The sequence below is a fragment of the Typopeltis vanoorti genome, chromosome 13 (genome assembly GCF_054136105.1).
Source record: "Typopeltis vanoorti isolate ZY-2024b chromosome 13, IOZ_Tvanoo_1.0, whole genome shotgun sequence".
NCBI classification, from domain to species: Eukaryota; Metazoa; Arthropoda; class Arachnida; order Uropygi; family Thelyphonidae; genus Typopeltis; species Typopeltis vanoorti.
Window position 1 is genome coordinate 96,477,841 of NC_143561.1, and position 19,399 is coordinate 96,497,239.

The 19,399-nt window shown below is 34.2% G+C and overlaps 1 protein-coding gene across 1 annotated transcript in view; it reads left to right on the forward strand.

Annotated features, from left to right (window-relative positions):
- The window catches only part of LOC150100396 (10 kDa heat shock protein, mitochondrial-like), a 28,866-nt gene extending 15,623 nt beyond the window's left edge, over positions 1-13,243 (forward strand). Inside the window, exons 3-4 of the mRNA XM_090403002.1 lie at positions 2,745-2,834; positions 13,054-13,243. Coding sequence (XP_090259128.1) covers positions 2,745-2,834; positions 13,054-13,104 — 141 coding nt within the window. The 3' untranslated portion in view covers positions 13,105-13,243. The remainder of the gene's footprint in view (positions 1-2,744; positions 2,835-13,053) is intronic.
- Positions 13,244-19,399: the final 6,156 nt, after the last annotated feature.

Sequence of the window (19,399 nt, forward strand, 5' to 3'; positions counted from 1 at the left end):
AAACTTGTCTAAGAGTGGGTAAGGGTATAACAGTGTTCAAACCAATTTTAATGTATTATTGTTAATATTGCACTTGCTCCTCCATTTAGTCCTAAAACTCATCATGGAAGACCCAAACTAACAACACAATATCTATCGTGTTGATAGTTTGAAAATGAAACCGTTATCAGACTATCAACCAATTTCCTGAAACCATCAACAGACAAAATACTTAAAACTGAAACAGGCAACCCATTCCATTCATTCACCACTCTCCAAGCAAAAAAATCTAGTCCTCACACCCTTGCTAACCACTCTTACCCAAACTTCCAGGGATGACTTCTTGTTCTGCTCCCTTTAGCCAAGTGCTGAAACATTTCCCCTGCATTAATCCTATAAAATCCTTGAAGTAAATTAAATGTTTCTGTCACCCCCCCCTTTCACTATTAACTAACTTTTACAATCCACAAACCTCCAATCTGTCCTCATAGGGAATATAATGCAGACCACTCACCATCTTGGTCACTTATCTCTCCATGGGTCCTCTCCACCACTTCCTCATCTTCAAGAAACCTAGGTGACCAGACATGAGTAATCCAGGTGTGGTCATATCAAGAGGCTTTATGAAGAAGAATGATAACTCACTTATCTCTGTTTGTTATTGTGTTCTTCAATAATCAAGTAATTTTGTTAGCTACTCTGCTACTTTAGCAATGTGTTCTCTAAACTTCAACTCTGTATCTACTAATACTATTCATAATCAGTGGTCCTAATGGACACTTAAGCACCCATGACCTTCCAACTATTCTTGGACTTCGCAACCACATTCTGGAGGACAAAAACTCTGGATTTCCAGTCTCTTTCAATGAAAGAAACTGGATCTTCTTCTTCAACTACACCTCTAGGATATATGAGAAGAGTTGCCTTTAATATCACACACGTTGTCTACACATGCCCTAATTGCTTTAGTTTTCCTGACTTTGATCTTTCCCACTCTCGATAAACAAGGCTATCTCCACCATTTAAGTGCAGTACATCAAACTTAGGCCATTGTTCCTTCTGCACAACCTGCATATTCATTAGCTAACATTGCTGTCCTTCTCAGTTCACCTCTATCATAGCATGGCAGCAGACTCACAAATTTCATCTTGTCACTGTTCTCTTATGCTTCTTCAAGCAACTCTTTGACATCCTCCCTCGTACCATTGGTTTCAGCTGAAACAATTAATTCTTTCACCTTTCTTTCTGCATTCTGACAGCATTACTAATATTAATAATTTTTTCACCAGGGAAAAAGATTTTGTAGCTCTTTTATGAAGAATTTGCTTATGCTCATTCTTTTGATTATTCTTACAACTTTTTTTTTGTCTTCAGACCTCTTTTTTTCTGTTTTCAGTTCGACTGATCTCTTGCTGTTTCTGCATCCTTTCAGTCTCACGCTTTTTCCTGTGAAGTGCACAATTTTTCAGGTCTTCTATACACTGCTGCACAAATTTAGCTTGCCCAACAAAGACATCTTTACTGCCATTGTTCTGCTACACATAGGTGCTATACCAACAATATATATATATATTTTTAATTTAAGGAAATATAAAGTTTTACTTAGGTCTAAATAACGTAGTCTATCTTGCACACTTATAAAAAATAAATACAATAGATTCACTTAGTGTTATTAGAAAAATTAAAAAAAAATTCTTTATATTTTCTACAGCATCACAAATCAATGACATTCACCAAATATCCTCCTTGAACACGATGAATGAATCTAAGAGTTAGAAAGAAAGAAAAACAAAAAGTGGTCGATCAGACTGGAAACCACAGACATCAGGATTTTGAGGAAAATTAAGGGAATGAATAGATGAAATCAATAGTGAAATCATATTAAAAATTGTATTAGAAAGATATTTGATATTATTAACATTCAACAATTTGTGTGCAGAGCTAATCTAAGGTGGCATGTTCACTTAAATATAATGGAAGAGGAAAGATTAATAATAGAGGCATTTGATTCCATCTTAGTAGGAAAATACCCAGAGGATGACTGAGATATCTAGGTCAGTTAGCACAAAGCCTGAGAGAAAGAAAAAATAGAAAGAAAGGAAAATAAAGCAGTCAATCACTGGAAACTGCAAATATGATGGTTTTGAGGAAAATTAAGGGTGCGAACAGATGAACAGTTTCTTTCTAATATCATATTAAACATGATATTAGAAAGAAACGATGTTATTAACATTCAAGAATTTGTGTGCAGAGCTAATCTAAGGTGGCATGTTCACTTAAACAGAATGGAAGAGGAAAGATTAATAATTGAGGCATTTGATGCCATGTTGGTAGGAAACTACCCAGGGGATGAGATATCTATTAGCATAGAGCCTGAGAGAAAACCAAAAAAAAAAATCTTCTGTGATTCATCACGGTGATTTTGGAATCTGCAGCTGACTGACCTAACTTAAATGTGTAAACCAATTCAAATTGGAACTAATCAGTTGAATCGTTGTTCAGGATGTTCATTACTCTCCAGGATATTGTAAACCATTATTCTAAGAGACCTCCTCTTCAGCAGCTAATACTGCCTACTAGCACTCATAGTTGGTACTCTGATCATTTCTGTCGTTCCTGTGTCACACATTACAACTTTGTTTTATGTATGCTGACATTTCTATCTCAGAGATATAATACTGTAATTGTAGTCGTTATGCTATCATTTATTTCATTCTGTGTGCTGTACTTCATTCTATTAAACTGTATTTTTTTCTTTCTCACAGAAAGGAGAGCTGATGTCAGTGAGTGTAAAAGAGGGAGATAAGGTTCTTTTACCAGAATATGGAGGAACCAAAGTAGAAATTGATGACAAGGTAATTCAGATTTAGCTGAAGGATTTTCAGCTGCATTACCATTTTTTTTCTGTTACTTTGCATTTACTTATTGATAAAAAAATTTAATATGCAAATATCAGCTGTAAAAAATGAAAATTTCAATTTGAAGTAAAATATATATTAGAAATGCAATTCTTGAGCAAGTAAACTGCTTTAACTATTTTGATTTTAGTGTCACTTACAAAAAATGAAGCTGGCATTAATAATAAAATTCAAAAGTATAGCAGAGTACTTAGAATAATTAAGTTTTTAATCCAATAGAACTACAGAGGCATACCAGAATTAAGCATAAATAGCAAGAATAATACTTATCCATTGGAGTAATGCCTGGACAATCAGAAAACAAGATGGGCAATGGCTGGCCTACATCAGTTGAAATGAAATTTATGAGAACTTCAGGATATCGATTATTGAGCCAAATAAAAACAAAGATAGAATGGCCTGCCCCCCCCCCCCATAATTATGGGATTAGATCCATTTCCAGTGGAATGGATAAACAAAAATAGCCACAGTATGCAAAACCGAATGAATAGACCAAAATACACCCTCTGTCCAAAAAGAAACCGAACTTTTGATAGAAAATAAAACACAGGCCAATTATAATTATTGGCCTGTGTTTCATTTATTTCAATGCATATACTCTCTCTCTCTCAGCAAGGGAGATACAGCATTTTGCACGGTCGGTTAATTCGTTAAATGAGTTTTTTTATATTGGTTTTTGGGATACTGTTGAGGGTCATGGTTACTGCTGCTTGAATGTTTTCAATGGTGTTGTATCGCTTTCCTTTAATCGGCAAATGAGGTCAGGGGAAGAGAAAGAAGTCACAGGGCGCTAAATCAGGTTGGATCGCTACAGCGAGTGATCCAACACACAAACTTGGTTTTTGCTCAAAAACTGTCTCACAATGTTTGAATGATGAGATGGTATGTTATTATGCAAAAGTGACCAGCTGCCTGCATCACAATATTCATGCCGTGCGTGGCAAATTCTCACTATCAATCGCTTCAAAACTTCAAGACAAAACTCACCATTGACCGTTTGGCCAGGCGGAACGAATTCTTTGTGGATAATTCCCTTGGAATCATAGAAATAAATCAGCATTGTCTTTACTTTTGACTTCTCCAAACGATTTTTTTTCGGGTGCCCCTCTTCTGGTGGTCTCCACTCAGCACTCTGGCGCTTTGTTTCGGGCTCATACTCAAAACATCATTTTGAGTATGAGCCAAAAACATCACCAGAAACGATCATTTCAAGGAAGTTTGAGTCCTTGCAGTGTTCACTTCGATACATTTTTTGGTCGTTGGTCAACTTGTGGGGAACAAATCGCGAATTCAATTTATGAAGGCCCAAACTCTTCGTCAAAATGTTGTGCACAGTTGATTTTGGAATCCTCAATTCATCTTCATTCAATCTCACGGATGATTTCGGGTTTTCTTTGATGACATCACTCACTTTTTTGGATGTTAACTTTGTTCAGTCCAGTTTTTGGACTGCCTGGCTTTTTGCCGTCCTCAAGCGTCTCACGACCACTTTGCAATTGCTTAAACCACTCGTAAACTTGAGTACGGGATGAGCATTCATCACCGTATGCTTTTTGAAGCATTTCATGCGTTTTGGTAAAACGTTTACCAAGTTTAATACAAAAGTCAATCGCAGCACTCTGTTTGAAACTCATTTTCCGACTGTTCGTCAAAACACAGTCATTCTTGGCACTATAACTCGGCTTCTAATGAAACAAGTGTCATAAACAGTTGATACAACACCAATGAAGGTTGCCGCTTTCGACAACAAAAAAAAAAGATACAACAGGTGGCGCCACTAGTTTCTTCTATTTTCTTGATATCTTTGATATCACTCACTTTTTTGGATGTTGACTTCGTTCAGTCCAGTTTTTGGAATGCCTGGCTTTTTGTCGTCCTCAAGCGTCTCACGACCATTTTGAAATCACTTAAACCACTCATAAACTTGAGTACGGGATAAGCATTTCATGCGTTTCGGTAAAGCGTTTACCACGTTTAACACAAAAGTCAATTACAGCACTCTGTTTGAAACTCATTTTCCGACTGTTCGTCAAAGCACACAGTCGTTCTTGGCACTATAACTTGGCTTCTAATGAAACAAGTGTGTCATAAACAGTTGATACAACACCAATGAAGGTTGCCGCTTTCGACAACAAAAAGATACAACAGGTATCGCCACTAGTTTCTTCTATTTTCGAAAAGTTTGGTTTGTTTTTGGACAGAGGATGTACTTAGACAGTTTTTCCTCATTCTTAAAGGAAAGAGACGACCAGCCAAAAGATGGTTTAAGACTGCAACAGGCTACTAGGCCTACTATTGGACAGCACGATGATGTTACTTTGCACATATTGGTATACAGATATACAAATCATATTTTTAACAGTCTGAATTTCATATTCCAAATTTGTTAGTATTTAATCTGCAGATTAATTTGTTTTTTAGAATTATGGGATTTATACATATAATTCTCAAACAAGCTTATAATTCTCACCCAAAATTTTTATTATTTTTATTTAATATATGGTGGAAATGATGCATTATGATATTTTTGAATCCAAGTTGGATTTCTACCTCATTAATTTTCTAGTCTGTAATTTTTTTTTTTGTCTTGTTGCCAACCTTACTTGACATTGTTGAGATATTCTTGATGACAGGGGAAGTTATCTGATGATTTATAAATATGACCTCCATGTGATTGGTTTGTTTTGAATGCATGCCAGTGTAGTGCAAAATGTACATATTTAAAATTTTTTAAATATTTTAATATACAAATTTTATTTTATTATTTTTTAATGTTTATCCCAAACAAGAGATTTTGAATCCTATAGTACACCAATAACAAAAAAAAAAAAAAAGAAACTTAACATAATATTAAAAAATCTCAGAGTACATGTTTTTGGAAATGGATATGAAGGGAAGTTGTTTCTACAGACAGAATCAAAAATTACTACTGGTTGCACAGTTATTGCATCTAGATTGCCTGGAGGAGATCTTCACTTCCTGTAAGGAATGAATTGAGTGTGGCTTCAATTCCCAGTATCCAGTTTTTACACTTCCTATGGTATGTCATTAGAGGGGAATCCACTTTGAAACTAAATAAATGGATTTGATATTAGATGAAAATGTGCATGGATTATAATGTGACTACACATGCCTACTGGGATGTTGCCCAGTTATATAATTGACTCTCACTGTAACAAATCACTGAAAAGTACTGCCCAATGTACCACAGATAGAATGTTATTCTAAAGGAAATACACTATGAATTATCCATATAACAATCCTGAGTTCCCTATGAACTTGCTAAGTGAGGGCACAAGTCTCTCTTTTTGTTTTCATCAGAGAACCAGGACAGAGTTGAAGCTTGAAGAGGAATTATAGAAATATCACGGTTGCTTATTTGGTGTTACTGAAATGAAGACTTAAACAGGTGACATTTTTCTGAAGGATTATGTATAAGATGATTTATTCAGGAATTCAACAATAGTTGAAGAGGGCTGTGGGCACATTTTACAATTGGGAATTGGACAGTGAGACTTATTTATGCTTATGGTCACACTGAATGTTCCTGTATGATAAATGAGAATTTTTCATGTCATTGGAAAGGAGAGCAGTTGACAAAAGAAATGTTTGTTCTTGGAGAAAAAGACCAGACTAATCATTAATTAGTCTTACCATTATTATTATTATTAGTTTTACTACATCACTTACACCATATTCTGATATGGTGTAAGTGATGTAGTAAAAGTTGTGTTTTGTGTATTCTTCAAGTGCATAAATTCACTTGAAGAATACACAAAATATACACGATTGTTGATAGTAATATCTTCATATTGCTTCAGGATGTATTGAGGGGATTTAAAATAGGAAGTGAGTATTACCTCAGTGTTAAATAGGATAAAAAAAAATTAAAATTCTGATAAAGAATTGAAGTTCATGTGAACATATATATGTTCACATGAACATATATATATATGTAGAAAGTATTTTACCTTGGGTATAATAAATGTTAAAGATACCAAGCTATTTTAAACCTGGTTTTACTCCATTTCCCAAGTAAGCAAACAGACAAACAAGTCAAGTTTGCGCCTGCAAGTGTTGCAAGTCTAGCTGACCCTGCACGTAGTGCAAGACCAAGGCAACTCATGGTAAAAATAGAATAAGCTCTGATCACTAATCTTAATATTTACCCTTAATGCAAAGCACATCTCCTGGAGGAGATGTATGATGCTTTATATTAAAGGCAAGGGGCCACTACCCAGACCGGTTTCGACCTTTATTGAGGTTTCATCAGTGGGAGCCAGCCTAGAAATACCAAGATTTTAGTAATACAGAGCTTATAAGTATTTTACCAGAACAAGTTACCATAAGGTGTTTTAACCTTATTAAATAAAAATCTCAGGAGGAGATATAAATGTAGAAAGTAAAGACCAGACAAACAAGTCAAGTTTGCAGCTGCAAGTGTTGCAAGTCTAGCTGACTCTGCACGTAATGCAAGACCAAGGCAACTCATGGTAAAAATAGAATAAGCTCTGATACCAAGCTATTTTAAAACCAGGTTTAAAATAGCTTGGTATCTTTAACATATATATATATATATATATATACACACACACACACACACACACACACATATGGTTCGGTGTAGTGGTTGAGACAGTTGTAGGTGTCCTCCCACGATGAGTCTTCGGACTCCTTGGAGGTGTCATGAATAATAATAATATTTAATATAAATCCCACCCACAAAAGACTGGTAACCTGTAAAACATTTAGCACCTTATATAGGCTTATAGTTAGATAATCTAGAGATTTTACTCTAGAGACCAAATATGGAATTTTTTAAGCAACTTGAGGCCTTCAATAAGCAAAGTGGTGGTTTTATAACAAATAATGAAAATCACCTGCCATCTTAAAAAAAAAAGTATTATCCTGGCTAATAATATACAAATATTATTTGGGGGATATATACAATTATATAAAAATATTGAGGAAAAAAGTGAGAATTTGTAAACAAGAAACATCTCCAGTACTAAACAAAATCTGAAAAAGCTGTGATTGAGCTTGGGAAGCATGTGAAGTCTGAAAATAGAAAAATGAAGATGAAAAAAAAAAAAAAACATGGTGAGAAGCATTCTATGAAATGAAGAAATTGTAAAAAATTGTGGCTGGAAAGGTATCATATGGTCTTTAGAGAATATAGATAAAAAAGTAACAAAAGCTAAATTTTGTCTAAAAGATGCTAAACAGAAGCCATAAGAAAATTTTGGAAAGTATGGAAAATATTATTTTATTATATTATTATGACAGGCCTGTGTAGCTTAGTGGAAGTGCCGCTTGCGTCCTCTGCATTTGGTCACTTGAAATTAGACTTAGGTTCAAGTCCAGTCATCAACTAGCTGACTGGAGGTATTTTTCTAAGCCTATTTTCGACCAATTCCCAAGTTAGTCGATCTCTGGCATGGGTGAGTGGGTTTTTCCTCCCAGAAATTCGGGTTTTTCGTCCCGTAAACTCAAGAAAATCGACTGTAGTACCCACATTATTTCAGACAGTAACATATCCTGTTAGTGTTAGGTACCAAGAGATGGCAGCACATGTTTGCCAGCCTCTTCATCTTTGGCTGCCTATAATTAGTGATAGACCTGGGCCAGCTATCTCTGATTGGCTACCGGTGGAGATTGAACTGCCCTCTCAGTCTCCAAACGCTAGATAGGGTATAGAGGCCTCGCCTACTCCCTATAAGGGAATAAAAGGCATTAGCTGATTTATTTTATTTATTATGACACCTCCAAGGAGTCCAAAGACTCATCGAGGGAGGACACCTACTCTACAACTCTGTCTCCACTACTCATTCCACCAACTATAGTGAACCATATCATCTACACCAATATCATCTTCTCACCACTGCCACTAGTATTTTCACAGACAATTACAACATCCATGCCCATGGCAGGATTTAAACTCGCAGCCTTTTTACTGGAGAACGGATATGCTAACCACCAGGCTGGCAAAATGCTTTGAAAGAAGCTATGAAAAAAAGAGTACTGCAGAAGACAGTGGTATAAAAAGTGATAGTGAGGATATGCTGAATGTTTAGAGTAATTATTTGAAAAATTATTATATGAAGTAGTCAGCAATAGAACTGATAGAAATATCAAGGAGGAATGGTATGAATATTCTTTCCTAAAAGTAGAAAAGTCCATTAGAAAATTGAAATGCGAAAGGTACTGGAGAAAATGTATTCAACCCAAAATGCTGAGGTATTGTATACAAAAGTTTTGTGGATAACCCAGAAAGCTTGTTCTGATGGTCAAATTCCAATTGATTGGAATGGCATTCTAATAACATCATTTCATGGAAAAAAGAAAACAAATATAACTGAATGTTAGCATTGCAAAGGATTGAGCCAAGTATATGTTTAGAATAATTGGTGATGAAAGCAATCTGGGTTAAGGAAAAAGAAGTTTCCAAGATCAGATTTTTACCTTATGACATATAGTGAAGAAATCAAGGAAGTAATGAGGGATCTCTACTAAAATTTTGTTGATCTCTCGGAAAAGGATATATGCCAGTCCCACCATGAAAGTTTGTAAACCTGTTGCACATTTTATGTACTGTGGAGTTGTTCCAGAGACCAACATGATACTTTTCAAGCCACTTCACACATCTGGTAAGCATTGTAATGGTCTTGTACTGTGTGATTAGAATAGTCTGGTCTCTAAAAACAATAACACATCCATGTTACAGTGAAGTTCAAGTCTACCTTATTGGTTGGAAAGTCCAGAAGATATCTATTTGGCTAGCTTGACTGGTACATGATAAAGTGCCAAGATAAACTGTTCATAACACTGTTCAGTGTAATTGGAAGCTTTTCTACCAAAAGTTTGGGGGATGTGCATATATAAATATGTTTATTGATGGAAATGAATAACATGTTCCTGTCTGCACTCATAAATGCTTCAGTGTTGCATGCAAGAACTACTAATGTCTACTAGAAAGTGTTATTGAGTTTCACTTGTGTTTAAAGCATTCGTAAGTCCTAATGAAGAAGACCGCAATATAAAATAGGCACAATTGCTCAGAACATGTGTTGCACATAAGTCATGATTCCAGGCACTAATCTAATACATAACATTAATAGCAAGCCTACTTCATTACACTGTCACCTCCAGACTTTGTCGGGATGATGACGCGCACACACACACTCAAGTAATCATCCTCCATGTCCAGGTATTAGACCAAAAGAAAGGATAGTATGATTTGTTACTTCAGAGAATCTGTTTTTGTTAATTGGGCCAATCTTGGCCCATGCCGATCAGTGAAGTGTATTAGCTGTTTTTAGGTTTGTGGGTTGCACCTCTCTACAATCATGGAAATACTTATGGTATTGCTGAATGTGAGAAAGTTCACACTCTTTTATTGACCACAAAATTTGTTTACTGCATACCCATATCCATTTCCATTGAGTTATGGTAGGATAGGTATACAGACCACATTATTAAGGAAAGTGATATTAAATCTGATGTCCAGGTTTGAAATATTGAAGTTCTACAATGGTGACAATGTTATCTTTAATAATAACATCGTCATTATTAAAGATAATGATGTATTTCTTTTAATTCGTATTTATTTATGCTAGATGTATTTCCTCTGCATGTTTTGCTGTCTGTTTGATTAACAGCAGCATCCAGGGGTTACTTAACATAAATTAAAAAAAAAAAAAACAGCAAAAAAAAGTTTTCTAACAGCAGTTAATATCTGTAGTTGAAAAGACTGGAATGATAGTCTTATCACAAGTATCATTAGGCTCGTTACATGGAGTCTCTCCATTGTTGTGTAAACCCTCTGTGTTTGCTGTCATAGGACACGTCTTTTTATACAAGTTAAGTAATAATTTCCAGATGTCATGGAAAACATGGAAAAATTTGGAGAATCAACTATAGAATAGGCAACTGTAAAACCATATGTATGGTGGAGATATGTGGATGGCATCTTTATCATCTGGAAACACACCAAGAAAAGACTTGAAAGATTTTCCATATTTTTGAATAATTGACATCTAAAAATAAAATTCACATTAGAAGTAGAAAAGAATGGAAATTACCATTCCTAGACATCCTTGTCAACAAAAACATAGCTGGAGGATTATATTAGAAATCTATAGGAAAGAAACTCACACAAGCAGGTGTGAGTTTCTACAAGCAAGCTAATTCCATCACCCACAATAAAAATTAGGTATAATCAAGAGCTTTAAACATACTAAAAAATGATATCAGATGAAAACAAAAACTTCAAATCCTATTTCATCATTTCTTCCAATATGGATATGATGAAATACCCAGATATGATGATATACCCAAAATGGATATTATGAAACTGATGAAACACCCCATGATAACACAGAAATTAATTACAAAGGCATGGTATCTGTTCCATACATTAGCAATGTATCAAGAAAAATAGCCAAAATATTAAAGGCAACCAACATCAGAACAGCATTCAAACAAGTCAACATCTTACAAAGCTTTTTACACTCCCCTAAAGACAAAGTTCTATTTTATGAACAAGGGGTATATATAAGATTCTGTGCTCTTGTGGGAAGGTCAGACTGGGAGAAGTTTCGAAATCTGCAACAAAGAACATATGAGCGACGTTGAAAACAAATGGGAAGCAAAAAGCAGACTTGTAGTGCATATCCTTAAAGAACATGGCATGGCAAGCATCCTCCATGCCATACCTAGAAGAGAATTACTTCGACAGGTCGTTCAAGGAATCCTGTGGTCAAAAGGCATGCTAAATAGAAATTTAGGAATGATCCTTCAAGACATCTTGAAATCATTAATATGTAAAATTAAAGACCTTTCCTATGCCAGCAATCACATACAGAGTTTACACAACAATGGAGATGCTGCATGCCTAATGATACTTGTGATTAGATTATCATTCCAGTCTTTTCAACTATAGATATTAACTGTTGCTTGAAAACTTTTCTAAGTTTTCGTTTAAGCTTAAGTTTGGATTTTTGTTTGCCCACAGTAGGGAATTTTTTTTTATCAATTTAGACTGAATCAACAACCTGCCACTTTTTTATTGCTTGGTGTATAAATGAATACTAGCATATTGTAAAAAGCACCATAAGCAGAACTTTCATAAGTAAGAAAAATTTCACTTAATTTAATCTGATTTATACACTTCTAGGACTATTACAGCAACTGTAAATATTTCTGATGTTGGCAAGAGAACAATATTTCAAGAGCAATTATTTAATGTTTTAGCATACCTAATGATAGCCTTGAACTAATCAATGGGAAAAACTGATTTTAAGCATTTCCCAAGTAACATCCATGCCGCTCTAACTCATTGATCTGCTGTCTGAAATATTTTGTAACTCTAATTATTGCTATGAATTATGTTGATTTGAATGTTGTTTTACAAAGGTGTTATTAATGGTTTTCTTTCAAATCTGTTATCTGTGAGATCCCTAATAATGAGGTCATCTTTTACATTTCAGTCTTCTAAGGTCCATCATTCTATACAGATCATGGTCTTGTTCAGTCGGTTTCAGAGATGCTCTTTGGTTAGAAAGATCTCTGTTTGAATCCCATCTACAATGTGAAGAACCCTTATCAAGACTTTTCAACCAACATGAGTTAGTTGGTCTCATATGGAGGTGGCTGTCTCCTGGAAACTTGGGTTGATCCTGCAAAGAACAAACTTGACCAGAAGAACACATGCAATTACCAAGCATAATACACTAATAAGCTTTAGTCATAACTCCATATAACTTATATCTCTAATTATCCTCAGATTTCTCATATTTGTAGTAATATGAGAAATAGTAATAGTTTTTGAGTAATTATTTCTAACTCAATTTTCAGGTCCAGAAATTGGTTTCATTCTCTTTTTCTTTATTTGTCTCATTTTCAAATAAATTTATTCATCCTGCTTTTTGCCATAACACTTTGTTTATTATAATATTATATTCACATTTAATTCCATTATCACTAAGTCATAGCTAAGTAGCCAAAATATTTTACTTCTATATTTTCACCATTGCTACCACATATACATGATATATTGAAATAACTTATCGGTAGGGTCCTATATAATATAATAAAAAACTGAAAAAAAAAGTAATGAATATCATTATACAATATAATTGTATTTTATTTTTTGCAGGAATATTATATATTCAGGGATAGTGATATACTAGGAAGATGGGAGAGTTAAGGAACAGCATTCTAGATTTAGCACCCTAAAAGATATCTTGTTTCATGAATCCATTGCATTCAGAAAGCAGCAGAATCACTAGAAATCGTGCATTTATTATATTTTTATTCCAAGAGAAATTAAATAGTTTTGCATTTAATTTAGTGTCATTTATTGAAATACAGAACACGTTTTATTATTATTATTTTTTTTTATAGAAAAAGACAGCATCTAAGAATTGGGATGTTCATTGGTATTATGCATTTTTGATATTATTTAATAAAATTATTAAACCAGTAGGATCACTTACATTTTGATAAAATGATAAACTGGTAATAAAATCATACTCCACCAGATATAGCAAACTAATTAAAAATTATATTCCATCCCTCTCTCTCTCTCTTCATAACTGCTAACATCTATGGCATGCAGTAATTACAAAAGCCTGATTGAAAACCAGACTTAATTGTAACTTGCCCATTGCAGATTTGGACTTAATGCATCACATCATAGTATAGAAGAAAATGTATAACCATTTCTCATATTGTTAAAAAAAAAAAAAGTTATCACTTATTAAAGGCAGAACTAGTGGATAAAATGTGAGTTCATCAGGCACATGAAGGAGAAATCCTGGTTTTGTAAGGCTAGTTTAAATTGCATTTCTGTCTTGTGAATTGAGAAATACAGAAATATATTTTCTTTGTGGCTATGTAAATTCCTCCTCTTCATCATCATCACTGTAGCCCCATCAATAGTTCCTTGCTGCCTAAAATTTTCATGGTTATCCCAGTTATCTATCTCCTGATCCAAATTCCTTGGTTCCTGGCATCACTATTCAATCAACTTTCTTTCTTGGACATCTAATTACTCTCCATCATACTAGAACTTTCTTGGTTATATTACTTTCCATTTGAAAACATCTACCCATCTGTCTCTGTTTTCTACAGCTCACATTTACCTGTATCCCTAAAAAAATATAAATCTCCTTGTTATGGTGCCTTCTTCATAACATGCTATCTTAATAGGCCCATAAATCCTCCTGAAGACTTGCAAACATGCCATGGCATCTCATTTGTTGAAGGCCCATGTTTTGATGCCATACATAAGTACTGGTCATATCAATGTTTTATGTAATATAGTTTAGTAGCTCTCAGTAATGCTTGACTTTTAAGATACCTTGATAACCCATATTTAACACTTATTAGCAACTGATATCCTCTTACTTCTTTAGTCATGGTATCTCCTTGTACATGAGATCCAAGATGTGTGAAATATTCAACCTTCTCAAATGACTACTGCTTATTTAGATGGAGGAACTGTCTTCACCTTTCCCAGCAACAAACATCAAGTATTTGGACAGATTTATTAAATATCATGCTGCTTGTCCAAGAAAGTTAAGGCATTCCCTTGCCTTGGACATAAGACTGAAATTTATTGGAGAGATGATACTGGATCTTTATAAAGCCATCCTTACTTTATACTTATACCTTATAATTTTAATTCCATTATGACCATATAAAGTGCATTCCTTTTAACACTCCTAAGTAGCTTTAAAATCTGAGAATAAATTATGGGCATTATATTGAACTTTAGTTTTGAGGACCTGCCTTTTAGCAAAGATAACAGAGTTGAACTTGTCTTTCCCAAAGCTACATTGGTGCAGACCAGTTTCGCTTTCATCATAAAGGGGGGGGTCTCTGATTGATAATGTATTGGAGTTCAGTTTGTTCTTCAGTGATGTTGAAGAATACACTGTCAAACAATTAAGGCTTTTTTTTTTTTTTTTTTAAGAAGACTTTCATATATAGCTAAATCTTGACTCTGTTGCCTGGAAGGAGGAAAGTGAATTTTCTACCAGGTGGAAAAGAGGGGATAGAAACATACAGTATAAAAGGGTTTTATAGGATTGATGCCAAAGAATTTTTTCATTCTACATGAAGGAAGGGAGAAAATTGTGTGAACAAGGGCTCATCCCTAGAAATCATAACAGTGTGGTCAGTAAGGGCACGAGGACTGTATTTTTTGCTTAGGGGATGATATGGTTAAGATGAGTTGCCAGAGTCATTCATCAGTACCTTCTGGTGAATGGCATCAAAGAGAGGTTATTGGTATTGTGTGAATAATGATTAGTGTGAGCCTCTCATTATAAGCCTTTGACTCAGCAGTGATACTCAAGAAAATATCTTATATGGTGTAGTCAGCAAGGTATCATTAATTTCCTGATATGTATCCTCTAAGGTCTTGTTCTTCAACCTGTGGCCCGCCAAAAATTTCTTTGTCTCAGAAACAACGCTCCAGCAACGTATATAAAATTTTCTAACCTCTAAGCAGCAGCAGATGTCGCACTAGCTAAAAATTGTAATTTCATAACATTGGATAAAAAATAAAATACTATCTATATTGGTTTATGTTTTTGTCTTAGCCGTCAGCCGGTCCGCGAAATATTTCTCCTATTTTCCCCGGTCCGCAGGTGTAAAAAGGTTGAAGAACTCTGCTCTAAGGTGTACAGGATATTATGACAGCATTTCATGTTATTATTGATGTCCAGTCAACAGTTTTCCTTGAAATTATTCAGTCAATTATCAGCACTCCAGTATTATCAGATCTTATATTTTTTGTGTTTTAGTGACACCTCTGCATCAATCTACCCAAGTCTTTCCTGCCAGGTGGCATCAAAAACACCTTCTCTGCTAACCTTTGCTCTTCCATTCTGTTTTTAGTGACCACAGCCACCTTAGATTAACTATGCTCACACATTCTTGAATGCTAATATCCTCATTTTTAATGATTCTGCCATTTATGTATCTGTTCACTCCCCTTTTTTCTGATAACTCTCATATCTGTGGTTTCCAGACTTTTATGATTTTTTATTTTTAATCCAATTCTCAGATCCATAAGTTAAAATCAGTTTGAACACTGTCTTGTATACTGTTTTTTCAGTGTACAAGATGGTTTCACAATTATTCCATATACATCTATTTGGCTCCGCACCATACCATCTTTGCTTATTCTGTTGTCTCTTTTAATATTTATTTTGCCACCTTCACTAAAATTTGTGATAGCAGGTTTAATGCCACTAAATAGTAAAAATGTTTTATTTGTTCCATCAGTTTTTTATTGAGAACACAGTTGAAATTTTCTCATATTCTTATCTATTTTCATAGTTTTGGTGTCTTTTTATTACTATTTTTCATGCAAAATTTTTTACGGTTGCTATTCAGTTTTTGCTAAAGAATCCTGGAGATTTGCACTGGATTTGTTTAGGAGTACATCATTTGCATAAAGAGCTTTCTCTTGGATCCTTGCTATACACTTTGCTTTATGTAAAGTATATGACAAGGATCCAAGAGAAAAGCTGTTTGAAACAGCACAGTTATATAGGATAAATGGAACCTTATACAGAGCAATATACTGTCTGTATCTAAGTTATAAAAGTCAGTAGTTAGAAACTGAAGTAAGTACAGGAAGGTAGTTTGATGTAAAATCATGTGTGAGACAAGTCTGTATTCTGTCTCCACTCTTATTAATCATGTATATGGATCACATCATGAAAGAAAGTGGCATTAAACCTGATATCAGAACCAGAGATAACAAACTTAATGCTGTAATTTTCTTTCATGATATGATCCATATACATGATTAATAAGAATGGATTAATAAAGTGTCTCACAGTGTCTTCACTCTGTCTCACACATGATTTTACATCAAACTACCTTCCTGTACTTCCTTCAGTTCTAATTGCTGACTTTTATAACTTAGATCCAGACTGTCTATTGCTCTGTATAAGGTTCCATTTATCCTATATAACTGTAGTGTTTCAAACAGTTTTTCTCTTGGATCATTGTTGAATACTTTGTCTGGATCTAGAGAAGCTAGGTACAGATTTCTGTTATAGTCCCACAATTTCTCACCTATTATTAATTTGCATAATCATCATTTGCCCCTCTAAAATTTTTCGTACTCATTAGATTACACCAGTGCTAGCACTTGTCAACTTGTAATCTGTTTGATTAAATGTCAAGCCATCCTGTGATTTCCCTGTAACATTATGGACCCTCTTGGGTTCAGACAGCTTCCAACAAGAAGTTCATACGAAGCAGCAAAGTTAACCTAAAGACTATCGTTATTTGTTTCTTTATAGTGACCATGTTGACCAATTGTAAGAAAGAAAATGTTTTCTTGGCCCAGTTGAGGATTGAAGTCACCATGAATGATTTTTATATTATTCTGTGGGCATCCCTGTCTACTTTCTCCAGAGAAAGAATCATAAAAGGTATCTTTTTTTTCATTGGCATGTGCTTGTTGGCTGGGGGACTTTGGTAGTTGCATTAATTAGAAATCCTTGAAATTTTTTATTTGATATATAGCTAATATATCCTAGGGCCTTGCACGTTTTTATAACCCATAGCCAACTGCTTCAGTTTCAGGCTTAGTATAAATCCTGTTCCAGAAGACGTTGTCCTTCATGCAACTACAGAAATAGTGCAGTTCTTTTCTAAAATATCTTATCCAGTTTGGTGATTGCATCAGATACTTTAGAAGTATAGGTGACCTTCACTATACAAATTAATGAAATACTCTTAAAATTATCTGACGTTCAGATATATTTATACTATTTTATGTTGTATATTATCACTAAAATATATTAATGTAGTTAAATGTCAGCATATGTTTAAAACAATTTTTCTATGTTGATCATCTTTTTCATTTATGTCATATAAATTTTTTAAAATGAAGTGTTTAACATATAAGGAAACTTATCTATGTATCAGTTTTTGTGAATATGTCTATAAATGCTCAGGAACAAATGATTGAGAGTGAAAGAAATATGAGTATTGCAAAAAACAAAGGGACCGTAAAATTATTATATGAATTTGTGAAGGTGTGTATATATATACAGTATATGTTACGTTTAAAGTGATAAATCCGGTTATTATTAATAATTACCGGTTAAAGTGAATAATTCCTAGAGGAGTCTGGTAAATGTAATAAAAAATGTGTTTATAGCTTTTGTATATAGGTTTTCATTCTCAATAGAAATTATAACAGCTTAGGTTAGGTTAATTTATAATGAAAAAAGTAAGGAAAGTACTTATTTTGCACTCAATGAAATCAGAAATCATTATAACCTAACCAAACCTTTATCGGTTGGAAATCATAAACTAACCTAACCTTTATTGGTTAGGTTAGTTTATAATGAAAAAAGTAAGGAAAGTACTTCTTTTGCACTCAGTGAAATCAGAAATCATTATAAACTAACCTAACCTGGATGTCGAACCAGAGTGTAGTCGTAGTTTGTCGTGGGCAGATTAATCGGGATGAAAGATAAACGTCGTTGTGGGCCGAGCTTGATGATTTCAGGCAGATAAATGGGGATAACAAATAAAAGTTGTTGTGGGCAGATGAATGGGGATATGGATAAATCAGAGAGGAATTGTCAGTGTTTTTCTCCATTGATGAGGAAATTGTTTCAAGGATACTTGCGACATAAGACTGAATGATATAATCACGTAATCACAAGAAAGATATTTATTTAACCAAATATTTTGGTCTGGAAATAGCAGACCATCGTCAGTGGTATTACAAGAACAGTTTAAAAAATACAAGCTAGAATACTAACAATAGATTGTTAAAATTAGAACACGCGTCGTGATGTTATATCACTAAGTATGAAACAGAATATTTTGAAGAAGAAACGATTGAATTTGCTATTTAAAAAAAAAAAAATTAATGAGTAATCTTGATTAGACTTTCCCAGATTTTTGATATAGATATACAGACATTACGATTCAGGTTGGGGCGATGGAGCAAGGTCTCCACGCTTTCCTTGAACAAACGTTCGAACCTATAATGGGATCTATGTAAGAGGCGAGTCCTGGACCAAAGGATGCTGTGGTCAGTTTCAATCCCGTGTTGAGCCAATCCAGACTTTTCAGGTTTGTTGTGAAGAATGGATGATTGATGTTCTTGGATTCTTTTTTCAAGAGAACGTCCAGTTTGTCCAAAATAAGAGAGATCACAGTTGTACGAAATTTGATAAACTCCAGGAAGAGATAAAGTTGAGCATTTGTCTTGAGAAGGAAAATGAGAAGACAATTTGTTAATAGGTGAATACGTAGTTGTTGAATCATATTTCTTTAAAATTCTTGCGATAGGTTCTGAAATACCGGAGATATAAGGAATAGGCACTCGACGTATTGAAACTTTGTTGTTTTGTGGAGGATTATAAGAATTGAGAAGACGTTGAGTACTTTTTTCAGAAAAGCCATTGAGTTTCATGTGTTGTTGGATAGTAGAAAGTTCTTTCTGTAGATAA